This window comes from Myxocyprinus asiaticus, chromosome 24 (assembly GCF_019703515.2).
Source record: "Myxocyprinus asiaticus isolate MX2 ecotype Aquarium Trade chromosome 24, UBuf_Myxa_2, whole genome shotgun sequence".
Taxonomy (NCBI): domain Eukaryota; kingdom Metazoa; phylum Chordata; class Actinopteri; order Cypriniformes; family Catostomidae; genus Myxocyprinus; species Myxocyprinus asiaticus.
In genome coordinates, this window is record NC_059367.1 from 16,076,050 (window position 1) to 16,099,302 (window position 23,253).

The following is a 23,253-nucleotide window of genomic DNA, read 5'->3' on the forward strand; positions in this document are numbered from 1 at the left end:
AGAGCGTCACTGAGCTCGCGTCGAAATGCAGGTCTCAAACAGTGTAAACCTGCAGTGAGTGACAGCAGTCATTGTAAAGGGAGAGTTTGTCACGTTGCTTGATTTCTGTGTACAATTTATTAAAAATGTAATAACAGTTTTGTTTTGTCATGTTAATAAGTAGGCCAATGTGAATTTGATTTGTTCAAAATAGCAATAAAGTAATTCAGCTTAACTGTTCTATGTTTGTTTTGGAGGTGTAGCCAAAATAAAGAATATGGCATAAATAGCATATTTCAGGAATCACCGTCATTGTTATCGCATCTGCTCTAATAAGACCCATTTGCCACGCAGCTTGTATTAGTAGATTTAACATTTTCACGAATCGCACAAACTCCGATCACAAATGACTGTTTTTAATTTCCAAAGTGCACCCACTGAGGCCAGAAATGATCTAACGATGATCTTACATGAACAAGGCCACCACTGAAGATCTAATGGGATGAATGGTCCCCTGTCTCGCCACCAAAGGGCTTACTGAAACGCAGTAACTGTCGGCTGTTAATAGGTTTGAATATTGAATATGTCATATTATTTACTGTACGTGGACTAATAATTTAAGCAGTAATTTAGCAATAATTTAATTTATTCTATACCATAGATATCCATTTAAAATCATTTTTATTTGGTCTAACATTAAAAACATTATTACAACATTTAAAGCTTAAAAGATGTTTAAAAGAACCTGGAGCGCAGTTAAGTGTCATATCCACTATTGAAATCTGCTACTCTGAAGAACCGCATGGTTGTTTGCTTTGTGACATCACGGTAATTTAATATTTTAATCGACATTAATAATCGCAATTACAATATCAAGGACAATAATCGACAATTATGATTTTTTGCTATAATCGTGCAGCCGTAATAGAAATTGAGGTTGAATTTCCTTAATGAATGTAATGTTATGTCAGGAGCCATTTTTATTTTGTTGGGGAGCGTGTGATGCACACAAATGTATGGTCACATTTTTGTTTAAAAAAAAGTGTTTATTTTGTATTAAAAATAATGTATTTGCCTCAGCCATTTTTATGCTGTCAATGTAATGCTGTGTTTTCAATGAGTCAGTACTGCTGCAGCCACAAGGTGGCGCTGCTTACGGATGTTAGTGGCACGAGAACTTTCAGCCCTCAGAGGCTGACAAGCCACACCTGATTAAAGCCACTAATTTGTGTCTTGTCTTCTTTTCTCCTGATTTCTCAGGTACGTTCAATGTAAAAGTTCTAAAAAACAACATGTCTCATGTTAAAACATACTAAGCTTCATGTACTTTGGGTTTCATGTCAAAGAATCCATTAGATAAAAGATATGTTGAGTTATCTAAAGTTTGAGTTTCCCCCATGTTAATGAGTGCAACAGCAATTGTAAGGGTCGTTCAATGCAAGTGAATGGGCCAAAATGGCGCCCGCCCCTTTTCCACTGTATTTTGAGATTATTTTCGGCTCCGTTTTTTTTTTTTTTTTTTTTTACAAGTAGTGAAATGGCTCCACATCTGTCTTGTAATACGTTGTTTATTTAAATCACATGTTTAAGTTTTCAGTGGTTATTTCTGTACAGATATTATGCTTAATTTCAGATTGCAATACTAATGGTGTAAATGTTGTACAGTGACGTCAAACGTTAGAGTTATACATACACCGTGCACAGTTATATGTCAGCACTGTTCACAGAAGAAACCCTAAAAATAGCTAACTTTTTGGTTCATCGTTTAATATCAAAGCATTTGAGTGAATTATATGTTGATCCGTTACCAGAGGTAGAATATATAATTAAGAAAAATGTATTATTATTTCGTAGCTTTATTATATATATATATATATATATATATATATATACACTAAAGGTCAAAAGTTTTGAAACACTTGACTGAAATGTTTCTCATGATCATAAAATCTTTTGATCTGAAGGCATATGCTTAAATGTTTGAAATTAGTTTTGTAGACAAAAATATAACTGTGCCACCGTATTAATTTATTTCATTATAAAACAAAAATGTAATTAAAAAAAATATATATATTTTTTTTTTAATTGATGACTTGGACCAAATAATAAAGAAAAGCAGCCAATAAGTGCCCAACATAGATGTGAACTCCTTCAATACTGTTTAAAAAGCATCCCAGGGTGATACCTCAAGAAGTTGGTTGAGAAAATGTCAACAGAAAATTCTAGGCAAAGGGTGACTACTTTGAAGATGTTAAAATATAACACAGTTTTGATTTATTTTGGATTTTGTTTAGTCACAATATAATTCCCATAGTTCCATTTATGTTATTCCATAGTTTTGATGACTTTACTATTATTCTAAATGTGAAAAAAAAAATTATAATAAAGAATAAGTGTTTCAAAACTTTTGACTGGTAGTGTGTGTGTGTGTGTGTATGTGATTACAAATGTGATGATTGTTCACATATGTTGAAGTTGTAAAGAAAGTGATATTACAGAGTGATATATCTGTTGAATATGCTTTTATTATTAAGAAGAAATTAAGTGAGTTTAATAAAGATTTGTGTCTTTTCTTTTCTCCAGATTTCTCAGTCAAAAGTTAAATCTGTCACTCAGGTCCTATGCTTGGAACCTGTAACAATTACGTAGATGGGTTGGATGGATGGATATGTTTTATAGATGGATGGATGAATGCGTTATGTTGATGGGAGGATGGATGGATGAATTATGTAGATGGATGGGTGGATGCCAAGTGTTCTTACCAAGTGTTCCACAGGGTTTGTTCTTGTAGATGCAGATGTCATATCTGTAAATACAAGATTTGTTGGGGTCAGTAAACTGCTTGGGTTGCCACAGAACACACACACACTAGAGAGCTGTGACAGTTCTCAGACTGGACACTGTCCTGATAAGTGAGTGAAGACAATGAGAGGAAATGCTTGATGCATCCAGCACACAGGCCCTCTGATAAAAGCCTGTAATATAAAGGCATAACATTTCCCAAATATCTCAGACATTCTCTCCTTCACACACTCTCACTTTCTTCCTCAAACTTTATTTATTTAATCTCAAATGCAGTTCTGTGGCACATCTCATTGTGTCGATTAAAGGTATATCACTATTTACCTTAAATTACCTGTTCTTACAAACACCACTTTAGTCTTGGAAAATATGTTACCCTTTCCCTTTTACACATTAAGTTCTTTGAAGCCATTTTAAATTGCGATTTCCAAGACAAGTAGAGTGCTACAAAATACAAACAGCTGTAAGTATGTGTGTGCTCACAGAGTGCTCAAAAGCATTTACTGAATGATGCTGGGTTGAGACCAACTAAATGAGCCAACATGAGAACCACACAGCATGCATAACAAATTGTGCACAGTACACAGACAAACAGAACCCTTAACTATCAAAAAGTACCATGGTTTGATGGACATGTAACATAGCAGTTATATTTTCTGGTCTATGGTATTGGTAGTACATGAACATGGTAGTACCATGAGCACTGCTATACATAATACTGCCACAGAACTCTTTTGAAAGGTTATATACCTCCACAAAAAGAGCAGAATCATCTGCATTCTGACCTGGTGATGAGCACTGTTTTTTCATCATTATGCAATGTTCATGCTTAACATAATTTGCATTAGGAGAATGAAAATGTATTCCCTGTAAACTAGACTGATACCAAGCTTCTTCATGTAATATGTCCAAGAGTTTAGATTCTTCTGCTTAAACCTGAATATGTAATTGAAGCTGATGTGCGTAAATGTTAAATACTTTCTCCTACCTCTGCAAAATATGCTGAGACAACTATAAGTAAGCTATCCATCCATTCACCCATCCATCATCTACATAACACATCCATCCATCACCTACATAATACATCCATCCATCTTTTTATCCATCCATCTCCATAACGCACCCTTTTATCCATCCATCCATCCATTTAACCATCAATCCACATAGTGCATCTTTTCATCCATCATCTACATAATGCATCAATTCATCCATCTACATAATGCACACATCTATCCATCCATCTATCCATTTACCCATCCATCCATCCATCCATCCATCCATCCATCCATCCACATAATGCATCTTTTCATCCAACATCTACATAATGCATCTGTCATCCACGCATCACTCCATCCATCCATCCAAATATCCATCTACATAATGCATCCATCCATCCATCCATCCACATAATGCATCCATCCATCCATCATCTATATAACACACCAACCCTTCTATACATCCATCTCTATAACGCACTAATCCATCCATCCATCCATGCATGCATTTATTCATCCATCCTTCCATCCATCCATCCATACATACATACATACAGTTGAAGTCAGAAGTTTACATACACTTAGGTTGAAGTAATTAAAACTAATTTCTTAACCACTCCATAGATTTAATATTAGCAAACTATAGTTTTGGCAAGTCATTTGGGACATCTACTTTGTGCATGACATGAGTAATTTTCCAACAATTGTTTACAGACAGATTGTTTCACTTTTAATTGACTATATCACAATTCCAATGGGTCTGAAGTTTACACACACTAAGTTAACTGTGCCTTTAAGCAGCTTGGAAAATTCCATAAAATGATGTCAAGCCTTTAGACAATTAGCTTCTGATAGGAGGTGTAATGAATTGGAGGTGTACCTGTGGAAGTATTTTAAGGCCTACCTTCAAACTCAGTGCCTCTTTGCTAGACATCATGGGAAAATCAAAAGAAATTAGCCAAGACCTCAGAAAAAAATTGTGGACTTCCACAAGTCTGGTTCATCCTTGGGAGTAATTTCCAAATGCCTGAAGGTACCAGGTGCATCTGTACAAACAATAGTAAGCAAGTATAAACACCATGGGGCAACGCAGCCATCATACTGCTCAGGAAGGAGACGCATTCTGTCTCCTAGAGTTGAACGTAGTTTGGTTCAAAAAGTGCAGATCAATTCCAGAACAACTGCAAAGGACTTTGTGAAGATGCTGGAGGAAACAGGTAGACAAGTATCTATAGCCACACTAAAACGAGTCCTACAGTATATTGAAATAACCTGAAAGGCTGCTCAGCAAGAAAGAAGCCACTGCTCCAAAACTGTCATAAAAAAGCCAGACTACAGTTTGCAAGTGCACATGGGGACAAAGATCTTATGTCCTCTGGTCTAATGAAACAAAAACTTAACTGTTTGGCCATAATGACCATTGTTATATTTGGAGGAAAATGGGTGAGACTTGCAAGCCGAAGAACACCATAACAACCGTGAAGCATGGGGGTGGCAGCATCATGTTGTGGGGGTGCTTTGCTGCAGGAGGGACTGGTGCACTTCACAAAATAGATGGCATCATGAGGAAGGAAAATTATGTGGATATATTGAAGCAACATCTCAAGACATCAGCAAGGAAGTTAAAGCTCGGTTGCAAATGGGTCTTCCAAATGGACAGTGACCCCAAGCATATCTTCAAAGTTGTGGCAAAATGGCATAAGGACCACAAAGTCAAAGTATTGAAGTGGCCATCACAATGCCCTGACCTCAATCCGATAGAAAATTTGTGGGCAGAACAGAAAAAGCGTGTACGAGCAAGGAGGCCTACAAATCTGACTCAGTTACACCAGTTCTGTCTGGAGGAATGAGCCAATATTCCAGCAACTTATTGTGAGAAGCTTGTGGAAGGCTACCCAAAATGTTTGACCCAAGTTAAACAACTGAAGAACAATGCTACCAAATACTAACAAAATGTATGTAAACTTCTGACCCACTGGGAATGTGATCAAAGAAATAAAAGCTGAAATAAATCATTCTCTCTACTATTATTCTGACATTTCACATTCTTTTTTTTTTCCTTTTCTTTTTTTTTTTTTAATCTCCTTTTCTCCCAATATGGAATGCCCATTTCCCACTACTTAGTAGGTCCTCGTGGTGACACGGTTACTCACCTCAATCCGGGTGGTGGAGGACAAGTCTCAGTTGCCTCTGCTTCTGAGACAGTCAATCCGTGCATCTTATTATGTGGCTCGCTGTGCATGACACCGCGGAGTCTCACAGCATTGGAGGCTCATGCTACTCTCCGCGATCCACGCACAACTTACCACGTGCTCCATTGAGAGCGAGAAACCTTAATCGCGACCACGAGGAGGTTACTCCATGTATTCCCTGTAAACTAGACTGATACCAAGCTTCTTCATGTAATATGTCCAAGAGTTTAGATTCTTCTGCTTAAACCTGAATATGTAATTGAAGCTGATGTGCGTAAAAGTTAAATACTTTCTCCTACCCCTGCAAAATATGCTGAGACAACTATAAGTAAGCTATCCATCCATCATCTACATAACACATCCATCCATCACCTACATAATACATCCAACCATCTTTTTATCCATCCATTTCCATAACGCTACCCAGGCACCAACATTTCACATTCCTTTTCTCCAGAATTTGGCATGCCCAATCCCAATGCGCTCTAACTCCTTGTGGTGGCGCAGTGACTTGCTTCGATCCAGGTGGCGGAGGACTTATTGCCTCAGTTGCCTCTGCGTCTGAGACCATCAACCCGTGCATCTTATCATGTGGCTTGTTGAACGTGTTGCCACGGAGACATAGCGCGTGTGGAGGCTTCACGCCATCCACTGCGGCAACCACGCTCAACTCACCACGTGCCCCAGTGAGAACGAACCACATTATAGCAACCATGAGGAGGTTACCCCATGTGACTCTACCCTTCCTAGCAACTGGGCCAATTTGGTTGCTTAGGAGACCTGGCTGGAGTCACTCAGCACACCCTGGGATTCAAACTAGCGAGCTAGGGAACTCCAGGGGTGGTAGCCAGCGTATTTTACCACTGAGCTACCCAGGCCCCCCCAACATTTCACATTCTTAAAATAAAGTAGTAATCCTAACTGACCTGTTTTCTACGATTAAATGTCAGGAATTGTGAAAAACTGAGTTTAATTGTATTTGGCGATGGTGTATGTAAATTTCTGACTTCAACTGTACATACATACATCTATCCATTTATCCATCCATGCATCATGGTAGTACCATGGAATTCTTTGAAGTACCAAGGAGTACAATGATATATGAATTTCATATGGTGCATGAATAAGGTAATAATTCATTACCATGGTATTACATCTGATACCATCAGTATACATAATACTGCTACAGAACTCTTTTGAAAGGTAATATACCTCCAAAAACAGAGCTGAATCATCTGCATTCTGACCTGGTGATGAGCACTGCTGTATCATGGTGAGCGATTCCATTGTCAGGGATGGCGTTGCCATGACCACTCCGGTGCAGTATGGATTTTTGCCATTTGCAGAAACTGTCTAAAGACTTCCCCGCATGATGGTTAACTTCTAGTGTGGGCTGGCAAGAAAAAGAAGCAAAAACTTGGATCACATACAGTACATCCAGATTCATTAGTGGTGTTTGCTAAGGCAAGAATCACTACTAATATTGCTCATACTTAGGGTTAGGGTTTGAACAAACCTCTAACCCTAAGTATTAAACTTTGGTGTGTAATTTGTCCCACTCTGTTTTTGTTACAGACAATGACATCTCAAATCCTGCAACTTGTTGAGGAGAGGTGTGCTTTTACTTTTCTAAGCAATTAGACTTACGATTTTCTTTTTGTGCACAATAAAAAAAATAAATAAATAAAAACTCATAGACTGACACTAAAAGAGGGACTCAAACCATACAGTATCTAGTGACCAGAATATCATAAAGGCATATCTAGTCAAAATGGGCCAGTAAGAAACTTCCTAGCAGGCTAACCACCCAAAACACCCTAGTAACCATATGACAATGCTCCTAAACCACTTTGAATACCTTAGCAACCACATAGCATCACTCTGGCAATAACCCAAAATGCCCTATCTAGCATTATCAAAGGGATTTTTGCATTGGGCAAGCATTATCACAATTTTCTTCAGAAAAATGTTAAATCTAGTAATTTACAATTGCTGTGGGCATTATGATTTCATCATTATGCGATTTGCATGCTCAACATTTATTTGTATTAGGAGGAATGAAAATTGATTCCCATGCTGAGACAACTATAGGTAAGCAATTTGAAGACTATTTCCAGATTTTTGAGTCATGTCTCTGCCTAACTGCATGTTGAGTGTACAGTAGGTCAGAGCTCCTCTGGTAACGTGGGCACGCTGAACCAATGACACACTGCTCTACCACTGCTACTCTCCCTGGCACCCAAGCAGGCCACAGCACCATTACATTCATAACCCAGGAATGCACACATTGGCATAACCTATAATTGTATCATCCCATAATTCTGTCCTCAGAGCCCCGACTTTCCAGGTTTCCTCTCCCGCAGGGGGTGGCGGGGTGTTCTCATCTGGAAACAAACCTTGTTGGTTCCACTGCAACCACAGGGCACCACACGGTGGTTATCTCAACATAGCTAATACGGCTCCTAATGACTGCTCTCCCATCATTTGTCAAATGACATTAGGCGGAACGAATTACTGGGCCATTTATTTTTAGCTGTCTGCGATTTGGGATCATTAATGCTTCATTAAATACACCGCAAAAACCACTCCTATCCTTTCCCTGCCCTCTTCATCATCTCTATGAGTCTGTCTGAGTTCTTGACTCTGTCGGCGGGTGTTCCACTCAGAGACCAAGCGGAGAGAGCCAAGTTGTCCATGCGATGTCGTCACACCCCTTTCAGGACAGAGAGGGCAGCCTGAATGCATAACAGAGCCAGATTGATTGAGTGTTGAGGCAGGCGGCGAGAACAGTGGTGGAACAGTGTGGATTGTGCGCCTGCCCTTAGACTTGACTCCCTGGATTTTAACATACTTTTTTCTGAGGCCTGTACATTCATCCATGTGGCAATTTGAGAGGTCACAATCAACAATAAGAGCAGTCATGGCATGCTTTCTGTACACAACCAGTAGAGCTGGGCAGAAAACAGTCCAGACTTGTGCGGACTGTCTCAACTGGTTCAGACTAGGAATTACACTTTAGCCTGTAAATTAACAAACAAGCAGAGGTGGGAAGAGTAGCCTAAAACTGTACTCAATAAAAGTACAATTACTTTAAAAAATAATTACTTGAGTAAGAGTAAGAAAGTATCCAATTAAAAGAGTACTCAATTAGTGAGTAACTCGTTACTTTCACAAATTACATAACAGACATTTACTCCCCTATATCACATTATATAATACACACTGAACATGTATTATAGAAATATTATTATTATTATTATTATTATTATTATTAATGGAAGTTCTGTCATCATTCACCATTATGTTGTTCCAAACCCATATGACTTTCTTTCTTCCATGCAACACAATAAGGAGATATTAGTATGTTTGCATGAGTCACAATTTACTTTCAGTGAATGTTTTTTTTTTTCTCTCCATATTTTGAAAGTGAATGGTGAAGAGACTGTCAGTCCCTAACATTCTGTCTAACATATTTTGTGTTCCACATAATACAAAGTGTCACACTGGTTTGGAACAATATGAGGGTAGGGAAATTATGACAGAATATTAAATTATGGCTGCGCTATCACTTTAAAGAGATAGTTTACCCAAAAATGAAATTCTCTCCTCATTTACTCACCCTCATGCCATCCCAGATGTGTATGACTTACTTTCTTCTGCAGAACACAAATTAAGATTTTTAGAAGAATATTTTAGCTCTGTAGACCAAAATATTGATGCTCCAAAAAGCACATAAAGGCAGTATAAAAGTAATCCATAAGACTCCAGTGGTTAAATCCATGTCTTCAGAAGTGATATGATAGGTGTGGGTGAGAAACAGATCAATATCTGTCATTTTTTGCTAGACAGCGGTGGGGGGGGGGGGGGGGGGGGGTGTATGCAGAGAAGAATGTGAATCACCAAAAACACAAGAAGAAGAATGTTAAAGTGATCTGTTTCTCTGTTTCTCATCCACACCTGTCACATCGCTTCTGAAGTTTATGGATTACTTTTATGCTTGTTTGTTTAGCTTTAAAAGGTTGCCACTCATTCACTTGCATTGTATGGACCTACAGAGCTGAGAAATTCTTAAAAAATTCTTCATTTGAGTTCAGCAGATGAAAGTCATACATATCTGGGGTGGCTGTAAATAATGAGAATTGTAATTTTTCGGTGAACTATCCCTTTAAGGGCTCTTGTCAGATCTGAATGAATTTGTCAACAAGAGAGGTTTGGAAGCATTTCTAGTAATTATTACAGTGAAAACGTGAAAATTCCCACAAGGACATTATATATAATGCTGAAATATAAACCAAAGCAAGATCAGGTTTTATTAATGTCTACTTTAGCTATTTCATAGCTTTTAAAGTCCTGTGTGGATTCTTATTTCAGTGTAGTTACAGTTTTCAGTGTTGGAAGAATTTAGATCATTAGTTCTATACAGCAGTACCGCCGCTCTCTAAATGCAGAGTACGCAGCCTAGTGTGTAGGGCACCAACCCCGTCGTGGAACACTCGCTGTGTCTGAAACCGCCCCCATTCACTATATAGTGCACTATATCGAGTGTCTGCCAGTTTGTAGGAGTGTCTGAATTCTGAGTGAGCCACTTGTTCCATACTTTTGTTCACTCATTATTACCCACAGTGCACTCTAATTTCGAGTGTACATTTGATGTACACTCAACAATGGTTAATAACCCATAGTCCACCATGGGGAAGATGTACCAGCTGGGAGTTTACTGCTTCCTTCACTCCTGCAATATTTTATTTCATGCTGAATGTAGTAAATTACTTTTTGACAAATCATTACTTAATTAAAATAACATAATAACATATAGAGAGGCAAAACATACAGATACATTTTAAAATGTACTCTTTATTTGATCAAATATATTTACTCTTTATATTAACACACAGTATATATTAAAAATGGCAATCAGAATGAAGATTTATTGTATTAATATATTATTTAATAAGAATAACAAGTAAGGCCCAAGTATTTAAAAATTTCATATGTGACATTTCTGCAATAGCCCCTGAGCTCCGACACTCGGTGTATACGTCAGCGTCCGAATCACTCATTTCGTTCACTCACTGCTGAGATATAGTGCACTAACTGCCATTCACTATATAGGAAATAGTGAACGAGTGAACGCCATACGATCGCCTCACGCCCGCACATCTCACACGCGCGTGCCCCGCGCACCTCGCTGTACACACGCAGAATTGCTGTCTGTTCGTGCTCTAGTTATCGATCACGTGAATGGCAGAGCAAAATTAATTTATTTACACTCAACTTGGATGTTTACATGAATTTATACAGTTAATCTGCTTGAAGTAGCTGCAATAGTTTCCAGTACCCCCATGTGGGCACGGGGTAAATGCGTAAATACTGTTCATGACATACGGGACGCGGGACAAAGTGCACTGATATATTGCTGCACTGATTTAAAAATGTACACTTAAAAACTGATGTCATAAGAGCCCAGTTACATTATCACCTTGAAAATGACCATCTCATTACACAGAAAAGTCCACGTTAGGATTACAGCCAAAACTTACCTCAGCGTTGTAAGGAGCTGTAATTTTAATCTTGAAATATCCGCTTGTCTTGGTGTTAAATGAAGGCATTGCATGAAGAAACTATTCTTTTTTTCACTGTGCGGAGCGAAGAAACTGTTTCACATTGAAGAGCTTGATGCTGCAGCAGTGATTGAGTGACAATCTATGACAGCGGCTCAGAGCACGCAGCTGTGTGAACTTCCGCTGTCGAAAAGTCCCATTCAATAATCTCTCAATAAATTGCACATTAACTAAAATTAAACTCAGTAATGTAATGACAGGAACGCCACCAATTGTAAAGAAGTTATAGTAAAAAAAATCATTAGAAATTTACTTGAGTGAGAGTAAAATGTACCCACTTTTAAACTTACTCTAAAAGTAATGTTTTTCCCTAAAAATTACTCAAGTAAATGTACCGGAGTAAATGTAGCGTGTTACTACCCACCTCTGCAAACAAGGAATTCTTAAACACATGAAGTAAGCCAGACTAAGGCCTGTTTCATGCTGCATGTGCAAGCAGCACGTAAGCAAAGCAACAGCATAACCGCAACAGCAGGCACATGTTGTGCTTTCACACACACAGCGTTTTTGCAGCATTTCAGCGCAATACACATGGCAAAAATAGGCTAATTGGCAAAACTTGCAATCTCGTGCATTGTGAATGCTGTAACCTTTTAAAGGGGTAGTTAACGAAAACAAAAAATGAAAATTCTGTCAATTTATTCATCCTCATGTTGTTCCAAACCTTTATGACTTTCATTCTTCTGTGGAATGCAAAAAGAGATGTTAAGCAGAATGACAGCCTCAGTCAACATTCACTTTCATTGCACTTTTTGGCCATACAATGAAAATGAATGGTGACTAAAGGTGCCGATATACTTCCGGAGAATTTTTATGTCCTTCGTTCAGGGGTAAAAAGAAGTTAGAAACAGCTGAGCATGGTATAATGTTTTCGAACATTCAGAGACCCGGCCACACCGCTGTGGGAACCATTTAGAAGCATATTTAAATATGAGGATGCTCAGTAAAACCTGAACTAATATGACATTAAAATGTGTTATAAATGACTTTATGCCTCATTCTATGAATATAATTCACACTAGATCAGTAAAAGATGCTTTTTTTAACCACTCGATGATGATTTAAAGTAAGAAATATGCAGTGGAAAACACGCAATTTGTCTTTTTTTACATTCTGAATTCAAGACGCTAATGTGCTGACACGCTATATATGGCCATAATATTAGTGTTATTGTAATTTATGATGACACTGATACAACTGCAAATATTGGTGTATAAAAGAGTGATAATGGGAAGAAAACAGACAAAAGCATGATGATAATAGGGGCATACCTTACTATGGACAGCTGTATGAATGGCTTTCACTGCAGAAGGCACATGAGTCTAACAGCATATAAAACAAAAGATTCACGGGGCACTTAAGAGTATTTGAGTAGATTTGATTCCTTTTGTAGACTAACAAAAAAAAAAATCGCATGACATGGTCTTGGAAAATGTCTCTACGGGAACGATCGTACAGATGAAGGTGAATTTGCATATTTACTGAACGCCGTGAACAGAAAATAGCCTCAAGGTAGGTGGAGCTCCAGGTCACACCTACCGATGACGTAGACCAATGGCAGTAAGAAGGTGTTTAGCAGCCAGTGAGAAGTTTTCCTAAATGTTTGTCACAGCGAGCTGTTTTGAACCACCGAAAATAACTCAATAACACTTTTTTGGCCAGATTTTGTTCTAAATGACGTCACACCCATTCATTCTTCAATTTCGTATGAAGTACATTGGGGCCTTAAGGCTGTGATTCATCCTAACATCTCTTTTTCATTTTTAGGTGAACTACCAACAAAATAAATAAGTGCCCCTTATGTGTGCGGTGTGAAATGGGCCTAAGCTGTGCATGTATGTGCAAATGTGTTACATAAAGTGTACCTGGTCTTCCATGAGTAGAATAAGCCTGGTAACTACGATGTTCACTGCGTTCCCCAGGCTAGAATCCTGGAACAGTTTGGCAACCTGACCTCCAAGGAAACAAGAAAAAACCAGTCTTAAAAAACAGGCCATTTGTCTGTTTTCAGAGATTTCAAATCCTGCCGTTTACTGTAAAGATGGGCATTTTACAGTCTACTATAAAACTAGTGCTAACTGCTGCATTGGGGCAGAGAGATGAGGTAAGCCCTTCATTAAACACGTTCCACAATAGTGAAACTATTTGTCTCAATGCCACAAATTGCATATGGGGATTATAAATTGCATAAAAATATGTGGATTCTTAGGGTGACAGAAGACAGCTGCTTAGACAGGAAGTTTTTTATCGACCAATTATTCCTGAAGCCAATACATATGACCTGAAGAGGTCAACCATTCTCTTAACATAATTTCAGATTGTGTGCATGCCATACACTTGAATTTTCATTCAGTCAGTCAACACCCTGGTGCAAAACACATCTTAAACCAACCTAAGCTGGTTTGTTGGTCTTCCAGCCTGGTCAGGCTGGTCTGTTCTCTGGTTTTAGAGGGGTTTTGGGGACTTGTCAGCCAGTCAGGCTGAGAGAGACCAGGTGGTCGACGAGCTAAACGAGCTAAGCACCAGCTTGGGAAAAACAAGGATTTTGAAACTTACAATATTCATAACAGCCAGAATGTACTGCTCAATATCACGGCGGCCGTGATAGCTAACCATCATCTTGTCAGCAACCACTAGGGATTCGACGTAGCGCTCTCGGCTGACAGAACGCTTCAGTGGTAATTGGCCCCGCCCCATCTGATTGGGTGAAGGCTTTATCGTTCTCTGCCACCATCCATAACTTTTAATGGGCTTCTCATCTGAGAAAAAAAGGAAATTAGACAATAAGCAATATGTCAAACTTACACTGTTTTAACAGTAACTGTCAAAATGTTGTGCTGTTAAATAAATGTTAGTTCTACATGTTAAAGGAACATAAAGAAAATGTTTGTACAGAAGAAGAAAGAAAGTCATACACATCTGGGATGGCATGAGGGTGAGAAAATGATGAGAGAATTTTCATTTTTGGGTGAACTATCCCTTTAAAGTTTTTTGGTATGTCGATAATGTTTTTGATAAGGCATCTCAAGTCAATTTAAAATTAAGAATGGCTAAGAAAGAATTCACCTGCTGATAGCACCATGTATTTGCATAATTGTCTGCATTGTTTTAGCACCTTATTCACTACAGGAATTATACAAATTAGACAACGGAACAAACACGCCCACAAATTATGTGCTGGTTTATGCCCTATTATAATGCTTTTATCCTTCATTTAATAAATATATGCAGCCATGATCAATATCAAATGCACAGAAAACTTTAACTGATATTCTGTTTACTGCCTGCACAACATTACCATGCAATTAGTGCAGAGTTTTGTGAATAAGGCAAAATCTATAATGAGCCTAATTTATGTAAAAGGAGGCATGTTTGCACTGAAAAAATGACCATGCAAATGCTGCCTTCTTGGGCTATTGGAAATATTGTAAATACGAGTTTCCCACTCAGTAGTAGCACATGAATGACCCCTGAAGTCGTAATTACAACTGGAAAACTCTGAGATAATTTTGATTCCCAGGGTTTTGAATCGTGAGGAGATTAATCTTTCAACATGGCGGAAGAGAGGACGGCCTCTGTAGAGACCATATTCATTTTTCAAAATACAGTAAATTGTTAGCGCTTGCCGTTTCGATCATACACATTTCTGTATATCAGCAACCATTTGATGCATGTTGTAAATTTTTACACTGTGAAAATGGCTTGTATTTGACCAAAATGCCATTATCGTCAGCAAGCTAACTGAGTAATATGTATGGTGTCAAAATAAAAGTTCCTCAAGAAATATGTATGACTGAACCAGGCTTTGTCCATGTTTCCTGTTCTTTCTGACAATAAAGCACTTGAGCGTGACATACTTGTAATTACCTCTTCAGAAGTGGTAAGAATGATAATTCCAACAACACATGAAGGCAGCATTAGAATAAGACGCAGGATTTTGCACTGAAATACTGTGTGTAAAAGTGGTGCAACTGTTTAGTGCATTTTCCCCTTAGTTTTCAATTAAGCAGATGATCTATAAACCTGGCGGTGTCCTAAATAATGCAGGGACAAATTTGAAAACCTACAATACTGAAATGCAATAGCATTGCTACAGTAAGTAACCATCCTATTAGTTCAGATCAAACCAATTCAGATAGTATCAAAATATGTTTTATGGTATTTTAACCATCATTCAAAGTTTTAAGGACACTTGCTACATTTCATTATCTTTTTCGTACTCACCGATTACGCCACAGGACTGGTCCAAATTCTGGTATCTCAGAGATGACCGTTTGTACACCACATGGGGGCGCCCCTCTATGCCAGCCTCATTAGTGAAGTTTTTGGCAGAAACCACGGGTTCGATAAGGTACTCCTCACCACCAGCTACAATGACCCCTTGCTGGAAAAGCCATGAAACCATTGATTAGCACCTCCCTTTGAAGCGCTTTTGTTTGAATTGCGAAAGAACAAAACGGTTGGTGGTTCCTTATCCCTGGCCTCCCTGGATGATCTGATTTTACATGATGGACAAATAACAATCCCTGACAAGATAATCATATCATCCTATCATTAGTCTTGACTCTACAATAATGAGCTTGCACTGAGTCAGACACTGAAGGGTAATAATCCTGGTTGAATTGGGACCTCATAGCTGTGTCCTCTCTTCATCTTTCTAAGGCACACTTTCAAAGTGCGCATAATCCTCTAATTTGCTTAGTGATGCTCTTGTGGACTCACTGGTGAATTAAGTCATGGTACTCTGACCACCAGTAATTAACCTAAGAGCCTCTTCCCACCTTTGTGAGCAAGCTTAATCCTTCATTGTGTTCACTCATATTAGCACAGACCCAAATAATCACAAGCTGAAAATGGATAATATATCAACCAGGCAGCCAAACTGGTCAAGAATCAAAGATCTTGCATAAGAACATTGATAACATATATTAGCGTCTTTGATGGCAGGTAGTTGGATTGTCCAATGCTACAATGACCAATTCTTAAAATATTACATTTGGTCCCCCCAGTCATAAAAATATAGTTACGGTCTTGATTTTCTCTCCCAAAGTTCTCACTTACAGTCCATTTATTTTCAAAAATGTTCTTTGGTTCAAATTTCAGCTTCTTGTTGGAGACCAAATCATTCATGAATTGGACATCATTAGTCCAGAGGCATTTATCAGAGGGACTAAACACAAAATTTGACAGGTCCGAATAAATAAGCATTAGTTTTGACTCTGTAATCTGTTTGTGCAGGTGCATTACCAGCCCAAGCAAGTAATGAGCATGCCACAGCATGCTGCTTGAAACTAAATCCATCATTAGGTTCAAAACACCTGTTTTTGGATCTGAGCTTCACACCAGCTGGGAGAGACAGGATTCAGCAACAGCTGCCCATTTCAGGTCTGCATGGGTGCCATAACAGCTCACTCAAGTGTGGAAAGAAGAAGATTACATTGTATCATACATCATGATCTCAGCATTATCTTTATGGATATCATCTGTGGATCATCTTGCCATGTGGTGGAAATAACTCGCTAAGCAATAAAGTCATTTAAGGTTATAGCTCTATATCAGTTCTGCTTGGTACAGATGTCTTTATTAAGGGTTTTCACACAAAAATGAAAATGATGTTGTCATTTACTTACCCTAATGTCCTACGAAACCTGTATGGTGTTCGTTCTTCGATAAAACAGAAAAGGCAACTTTTTTAAGAATATGGTCACTCTTTTTCATATAATGAAAGTGAATGAGGTCCATATGACTTTTGTGTTATATTTCAATTCTTCGGAAGACAGATAATAGCTTTGTGTGAGGAACAATTTAAATTACCTGCTACGTTTACATGGACACCAGAAAGTGGCTTATTGCTAGAAAGCTGCGTATTGCGAGAAAATAGCGTTCCGGTTTACATGCACTGTATAAGCGGCGTACTCCTTACTTTCATATACATGCGGCTCCATCAGTAAGCAGTTTTCTCCACAGCAAAGTAATTTCCCCACAACAGGCTTGTGTAAATAACAAACATGGTATCCAAGGAGGACTTCACTTTTTTATGCCCCATTGCTTCTCTATTTTTCCAGATATTCCAGAGTTGTTGCTGTGTTTGTTTCCTTAACTTTCTATCGTGACCTGCTGCGGAATTGCTCTGTAATAGTGGGGTTTCCCTCTTAAGTAAATCCCCAGGAATCCCCTTAATGTACAAGCACATATACACAAACGTGAGGGACCGTCAATATTTTACACTGGTGTGTATAAATGGGTGTACTGTTGTTTAGAGTGTATGTGCTTTTTCCACCGTACTTCCAGAAATGTTGAATTCTTTCTGCTGCATTGACTTATTTTTGGGCTCTATGCTATGATGTTTGTTACCCGCTCTGTTCACACACATGCGCAAAAACCTGTAAGAACACTGCTTAAGTGTTTACATGACCACATAATCAGCGTTCTCCGGGAGAAACCTAGGTGTGTTAAACTGCTTTTTCTTAATACCTTAAATGGCGTAAGGAAATCGGTGTTCTTGTTTACATGACATTTCAGAACTCCGCTTACTGCAAAAACCCTGAAATAAATCGTTTTCTTAAGTGCATGTAGATGTGGTCACTGTTCACTGATAATCTTACCCTCCAGTGGGCTGTTTACCTCTGCAACCAGATCATTGAATCAGTGAGTTAAACTCAAAAAGTGCAATTCGTGAACATATCATTCATAACGTTTTTGTGAACTGGATCAATCGATTCATTAAAAAGAGCTGACAAAAAAGAATGATTCATCAATGAATCAGACATTGCTATTTCTCTCATAAACTCAAATGAATGCGCCAAGGAGAGCTAAGGCAGATGTCAAGATTTTCACCCAAATCGTATGACTGCAGACTTGGAATATTGCGTATGAGTGGTTTGGACCACTTTTATAATGCTTTTATGGTGATTTTATGTACTATGTACTAATTGAAGATTGAGTCTGCAAAGACAAGAGTGACAAGAGTGACCAATACATTCTACTTAACATCACCTTTTATGTTCCACAGAAGAAAGGAAGTAATATGGGTTCAGAATGACAAAGGAGTGAGTAAATGATGACAACATTTTCATTTTTGGTGAACTATTTAAAAAAGTACAAAGAAGCTCACCAGGCCGTTACAGTTGCTAAGAGCCACAGAACTAGAGTGAGGCTGGTGCTGTAGGTGACCCACATAGTGGCAGTTGGCTAAGTATGGGTGACTCCAGGCCAGGCGACCACTCTTCCAGTATTCCACACGAAACTGTCGTGAGAGCAGTCCTCCCTGCAGCGTGAGGTTGAGGAGGAGGTCAGTACTCGACGTGGAGAGCTGATAGTACAGCTGTGGATCTGGAACGTGCTGTGTTTCTGTGCTACGCCGCTCTCTGCCATGCCCATAAGGGGTCTCCTCTTCTGATAGTGTTTCCCCATGCGGCCCAACACGCACTGGGATGGCGATCTCATACTGGCCCAAGTTGAACAAAAAGTCAGCTGTGGAAACACAAAAAACGTTCCTGAGATTGGTAGATGGAAGTTGTGTTGAGTTAATGCAGAGAAAGATTTTTTACAACATTGTATAAAGTACCCAATCGTCATACATGAGTAAAGTAAACATACTTTATGGAAATTGTCTGAAATAAAAGTAAATGTATTAAAGTAACTGATATACACTCACTGAGCTCTTTATTAGGAACACCTGAACAACTACTTATTCATGTGTCTATCTAACCAGCCAATCATGTGGCAGCAGTGCAATGCATAAAATCTGCAGATACGGGTCAGGAGCTTCAGTTAATATTCACATCAACCATCAGAATGGGAAAAAAATTTGATCTCAGTGATTTCAACTGTGGCTTGATTGTTGGTGCCAGACAGGCTGGTTTGAGTATTTCTGTAATAGCTGATCTCCTGGGATTTTCATGCACAACGGCCTCTCTATATATCAAAGTAAACAAAATAAATTAAGCTACAATTCAGCTGAAATAGTCCACAACACAACAAAACATTGAAGGAGGGACCTGAGCCATAGTTACCAAAATATACAGTAGAGACTTTCCCTTACATAAATCTAGAGTTCAAGGTAAATTTACCCCTTATTATTTTCACATGCAAACATCTGCATGGGTGTTGTGGTGTTAACCTGTTTTAGAAGTGTTACTATTTGTGTTTACAATAAAGAACCTGTCATCCAATCATTTTTAAATCCCAGCTCACAAGAACATTATATTAAAATATGGCACACTGGTTAAATGTAAATGTTAAAGGCAATTTTTTGACTTATGAACATGCAATCTGCTAAATTACAAATATTAACAATTCTCCAGGAAAAGGTGGAAGACTTGAACACATCTTATAGCACATAACTATAACATCACTATTGCACAACATTCATAATGTTTAAGCCACAAAAAGTATCAAATTAATATATACAGTTGTGCTCAAAAGTTTGCATACCCTTGGAGAACTGATAATATATGTACCATTTTTAAAGAAAACATGAGTGAGCAGGCAAAACACGTCTTTTATTTCTTATGGGATTCATATTCAACGGCAGGTTATAACGGAATGGCACAATCATAAAACAAAACATGGCAACAAAGAAAAAAATGAAATGACCCCTGTTCAAAAGTCTGCATACCCTTAGTTCTTAATACTGTGTATTGCCCATTTAGCATCAGTGACAGCGTGCAGTCTTTTGTAATAGTTGTCTATGAGGCCCCAAATTCTTGCAGGTGGTATAGCTGCCCATTCGTCTTGGCAAAATGCCTCCAGGTCATGCAAAATCTTTGGTCTTCTTGCATGAACCGCACGTTTGAGATCTCCCCAGAGTGGCTCGATGATATTAAGGTCGGGAGACTGTGATGGCCACTCCAGAACCTTCACCTTTTTCTGCTGTAACCACTGGAGGGTCAACTTGGCCTTGTGTTTAGGGTCATTATCGTGCTGGAAAGTCCAAGAGCGTCCCATGCGCAGCTTTCGTGCAGAAGAATGCAAATTGTCTGCAAGTATTTACTGATAACATGCTGCATTCATCTTGCCATCAATTTTCATAAGATTTCCTGTGCCTTTAGAGCTCACACACCCCCAAAACATCAGTGAGCCACCACCATGCTTCACAGTGGGGATGGTATTCTTTTCACTATAGGCCTTGTTGACCCCTCTCCAAACATAGCGCTTATGGTTGCGCTTATGGTTGTGACCATAAAGCTCTATTTTGGTCTCGTCACTCCAAATTACAGTGTGCCAGAAGCTGTGAGGCTTGTAAAAGTGTTGTTGGGCTTTTTTGTGGCATTGGCACAGTAAAGGCTTCTTTCTGGCAACTCGACCATGCAGTTCATTTTTGTTCAAGTATCATCATATTGTGCTCCTTGAAACAACCACACAGTCTTTTCCAGAGCAGCCTGTATTTCTCCTGAGGTTACCTGTGGGTTTTTCTTTGTATCCCAAACAATTCTTCTGGCAGTTGTGGCTGAAATCTTTCTTGGTCTACCTGACCTTGGCTTGGTATCAAGAGATCCCCGAATTTTCCACTTCTTAATAAGTGATTGAACAGCACTGACTGGCATTTTCAAGGCTTTGGATATCTTTTTATATCCTTTTCCATCTTTATAAAGTTCCATTACCTTGTTACGCAGGTCTTTTGACAGTTCTTTTCTGCTCCCCATGGCTCATTATCTAGCCTGCTCAGTGCATCCATGTGAGAGCTAATTACAATTTAAAAAGCCACAGGTGTGGGAAATTAACCTTTAATTGCCATTTAAACCTGTGTGTGTCACCTTGTGTGTCTGTAACAAGACCAAACATTCAAAGGAATGTAAACTTTTGATCAGGGCCATTTGGGTGATTTCTATTATCATTATGATTTAAAAAGGAGCCAAACAACTATGTGATAATAAATGGTTTCATATGATCACTATCCTTAAATAAAAGACAGTTTTTGTGCATGATCAGTCATATTTTCAAAATCAATGCCAAAATTTCACAATTTCTGCCAGGGTATGCAAACTTTTTTTATTTAATGAAACCTGTTTGGGTGTAAAGAGTAGCATCTTTAGTTTATATATATATATATATATATATATATATATATATATATATATATACCGCTTTAAAAAAAAAAATCATTCATTTTTCACGCATCAGCGCGCTAATAAAAATGATGTCCACATACGAGGATTTTGGGACATTATTCCCTCATAAGTTGAAAAAACATGTATAGTTATTTTTAATAACTTTCAACATTATCAAATCTGTTGGTCATTTTGCTTCATTTTTATAAAAATATTTTATTTTGTTATCACTGTACAATACAATTCTATTCATTAATATTAGTAAATGCATTCCTATATTCACTGTGCATTTTCACATTGTGAATCTATGGGTTCATCCAAAAGCTGAAAAATGTTGCTTTCAGAGGCTTTATATGGAGTTAGGATGAAAATAAGGTGCATTTCGAACATATATAGTTATTTTAAATAACTTTCAACATTAACACATCTGTTGGTCATTTCGCTTCATTTTTGTATACATTTTGCATCTGGCCGACCGTGTTGATTTTGTGAGTATACTATTCTGACCGGGAACGAATAGGAATGTGTTCAACGCATGTGCACTACAACTGCTTTGTGACAGTCTTTTTTTTTGTACAGTCAGTGGCCAGCGCATGCACAGACGACACGCACAGATGAGGACCTTCATGCGCGAGTCAAGAAAACCTAGGTGGCTGTGCTGATGACGCCTTTTGCATCACACATACTGTGCGCGGAGGGATCCGCAACGTGGACGCGCGAAGTGTACTTTGGCCTTAAAATCTGACCAAAAGTTCAGTTTTAGGCTGCAGATGATGGACCACTCAACATGTTTGGCAGACATGGGACAATAGGTGGGTTTCCATCCAACTATTTTATACACATTTTGAAATTGCGCATAAGAAATCCTGAATGGAAATGCTTGATATGCGAATAAACTTTTTAAATTCGCTTAAAATTTAATGCGCTAGGAGGAGATGGATTTTCTAGAGTTTCGCAGTAGTTAAAATGCGCATTAAGGTGATGGAAACAATTTATTCGCAAAACGATGACGTGTTTTGACCAATCGTGCATGTGTTATGAGCACACCTAAAGGTCCGACCTTGGCACACAATTCTTTGAACATAGCGCTTGTCATTCGGAAGTGTTTAACTCACAGCTGGTCATTAAAATGGGTCCTCACAATCCGCCAGAACAGTTTTGAGAGTGGGCGCTCCCAGGCATGCAGAGACTGGCAACATGTGGGCATCACAGCTATTTCAGCCTACATTATATCAGATATTACACTTATTCTGCGGTGTCTCATAGATGCATTTAATAAATTGAAATACTTGCTCCAATCTTGCAAATAAAACTGTCCCCAAAGCAGGGAGAGGTCATTCAGCTGCTCCATCATGACGAGGCGGCTCCCTCATAATAATGCGCATTACATAGTGGATGAAAATGCGCAACAATTCTTAATTTCTTAAGTCTAATTTTTAGAAATGCGCTTAAAAAGTGCTAAACATTTTGGATGGATACCCAGCATGTGGTAATCAGTACTTAGATTCAGAATTTTAATGTATAATTTTATTTTAACATGGTTGCCAGTGATTGGATGATGTTGGCCATTACTTTGAATCAGAATAAATTATGCTAATTTCTGATGTAATAT

At 38.4% G+C, this 23,253-nt stretch overlaps 1 protein-coding gene across 3 annotated transcripts in view; it reads right to left on the minus strand.

Moving 5' to 3' along the window:
- LOC127415269 (A disintegrin and metalloproteinase with thrombospondin motifs 10-like) overlaps window positions 1-23,253 on the minus strand; it is a 116,129-nt gene that overhangs the window by 70,258 nt on the left and 22,618 nt on the right. For all 3 annotated transcript variants that reach the window (XM_051653954.1, XM_051653952.1, XM_051653953.1), the window contains exons 3-8: window positions 18,704-19,062; window positions 15,814-15,973; window positions 14,146-14,348; window positions 13,455-13,538; window positions 7,216-7,361; window positions 2,742-2,785 (exon numbers count right to left, since the gene is read on the minus strand). In XM_051653954.1, the coding sequence (XP_051509914.1) occupies window positions 2,742-2,785; window positions 7,216-7,361; window positions 13,455-13,538; window positions 14,146-14,348; window positions 15,814-15,973; window positions 18,704-19,062 (996 nt within the window). The remainder of the gene's footprint in view (window positions 1-2,741; window positions 2,786-7,215; window positions 7,362-13,454; window positions 13,539-14,145; window positions 14,349-15,813; window positions 15,974-18,703; window positions 19,063-23,253) is intronic.